The sequence below is a fragment of the Mus caroli genome, chromosome 7 (genome assembly GCF_900094665.2).
Source record: "Mus caroli chromosome 7, CAROLI_EIJ_v1.1, whole genome shotgun sequence".
NCBI lineage: Eukaryota > Metazoa > Chordata > Mammalia > Rodentia > Muridae > Mus > Mus caroli.
Window position 1 is genome coordinate 15,191,168 of NC_034576.1, and position 2,349 is coordinate 15,193,516.

At 56.7% G+C, this 2,349-nt stretch overlaps 1 protein-coding gene across 2 annotated transcripts in view; it reads left to right on the forward strand.

Moving 5' to 3' along the window:
• Nucleotides 1–872: 872 nt before the first annotated feature.
• Meis3 (Meis homeobox 3) overlaps nt 873–2,349 on the forward strand; it is a 10,918-nt gene continuing 9,441 nt past the window's right edge. For both annotated transcript variants that reach the window (XM_029480201.1, XM_029480202.1), the window contains exon 1: nt 873–1,116. In XM_029480201.1, coding sequence (XP_029336061.1) covers nt 1,105–1,116 — 12 coding nt within the window. In that variant the 5' untranslated portion in view covers nt 873–1,104. The remainder of the gene's footprint in view (nt 1,117–2,349) is intronic.

The window sequence follows — 2,349 nt, forward strand, 5'->3', positions numbered from 1 at the left end:
TTCTTCCTCCCCCAACCCACATCCTCCTCTTTTCCTCTGGTTTTTGGAGACAGAATCTTACCATATAAGCAGGCTTGCATCCAACTCATGCTCCTCCTGCCTCAGCCTCCCTGAGTACCACAAACACCCGGCACAATTACTTTTTGCCACTGGAATTTCACTCCAAAGCTTGTCTTGGGGTTTGACTGACAGCTTTTGTCTGCACCGCCTCAGTGGCTAGACCTACGATTTACACCCCACCCCACCCTCCCACCCTCGCAAGGCTCGGAGGTCCCAGGCTGCTCCCTGGGGGGCAGCTGAGAGGGCTCCATCCAGGCTAAGGGCCTTCCTGAACACAGGGCTCAGAAGGACAGAAGCACACACACCCCTGAGGGAAGCACAGCAGCTCAATACTTTGCCACTTCTACACACACACTGGAGCCTCGGGCCGACAGCACCCTTGCCCCCCCCCCCCACACACACACGGGAGACAAGGGACAGAAACGGAGCAAGAAGACAAACAAAAATATAAGTTTGGTTCTTTCCTGTGCCTGGTTTGCTTTAATCCCGTCTCATGGTTAGACAGGAGAGACAGAGACAGAAGAATGACCAGAGAGGAGGGGCAAAAAGCTACTGCAGACCCCTGGCGGCCAGGCAGGGAGAGAGCAAGAAGCAGAGAGGACCAAGAGGGAGGGTGGGGACCGCGGGAAGCTCCAGACACAAGACCCCGCGAATCTGACATACAAAGGCCAAGGTGGGTGGAGGCAGACCTGGAGCCCAGGAAGAGGAGAGGAGGAGGGAGGGGACAGCACGGAGGGAAGAAGGGGAGGCAGAGAAGGAGAGGGAGGAGGGGACTCAGAGGAGAGGGGAGGGACAAGACAGGAGAGGGGCCGCTCGGGAGGAGGCCCCGCTCCGGCAGACAGCGGGTTAAGCGTCTCCGCGTGAACTTCCGGATGTGACACAGGCCGGGCCCGTGTGAGCGGAGGAGCCGCCGCCACCCTCGGCCGCGATCCGCGGGTCTTGGCCACTCGGAGACCCTGGTACCCGGCGGGGACCTCGGGGACCTCCCGCCGCGATGAGCCCCAGGCCGTGACCTCCCGAGCCCAGGACAGGCGGCGCCGGCTCATGGCCCGGAGGGTAGGTGACTGTGCCGTCCCGCCCTGAGCCCCTTTCTGCCTCTAAATGTCCCTTTTTGCCCCCTTAGAGTCCCTGCTGCCCCTCCCTCTATTCCTCTCTGTCACTCTCTCCCCCTCATCCCCCCCTCCCCTACTCCCTCTATCTCTTGGGTCTTCCCCATCTCTACCCTCTTCCTGTCTGCTTTTCCCCAGGCTTCTGTTGTCTGAGACCCACCCTGGGGTTAGGGGTGGGACATCTCACCAAGCTGCCAGACAAGGGAGAGCAGGGGAGAGATGTGAGCCCTGAGTGTAGGGAGGTTTGGAGACGGACCTGGCAGAAGGTAAAGACCCCGTCCGTCTGGGTTCACAGTGGGCAGCAGGGAGCAGGTGAATTCACTTCAGGATGCTTAGAGAAGTTAGCCTGCGGAAGCAAAAGAGAAGTGACAGCCACCCAGATGGCCCAGTGCGCCCAGGTCGACTGGAGAACACAGGACCCTCTGCCTCATACCAGTGAGCCCTTTGCCTCTTGGAGCCCCAGTCTCCCCACTGCTAAGAACAGTCTTCTACCTGGAGATCAAAGGTCCTGCTGCCCCATTGTGATTCTGGGACAGGAGGACCCAGAAATCTGGCTCCTATACTCTTGTTTCTGGTTGGGACTGTTTGCATGGTAGAATAGGGTTACCCTCCCCCAAATGTATTTATTGACTGTTGTCTGATTGTGCTAAATGTCTTTCATTTCCTCATTCATTCAATTCCAACTTGGTGCTAGGTGCGCTCTGTCTGACTGTCTGTCTGTCTGTCTGTCTGTCTCTGTCTCGTGTGTAAGTATATGTGAATGTGTGTGTGTGTGTGTGTGTGTGTGTGTGTGTGTGTGTGTGTGTGTATAGAGTTGTCTCTTGCAATTCGGGGCGTGGTGCTCTAAGCCTGCATGCTCTGGAGAACATACCCTATAGCATACATGTGCATGTGTATGTCGGCTGTGTGCCCAACTGTGTGTGGATATGGGTATGGTGAATTTACATGTTGGATGTGATAAATTGTTAAGACATTCAGAGGTGTGTAGTGTAATCTCAGCACTCCAGAGGTCAAAGCAGGAGAATTGCTCTGAGTTCCAGGCCAGCATGGGCTGCAAAGTAAGATTCTATCTCAAAACCAAACAAAGCTGGGAGAGCCCCTGCCTATCCCCCAGTGAGGGGCTGGGGGCGTGGCTCAGTGGTAGAGCCCCTGCCTAGAATCCCCCAGTGAGGGGCTGGGG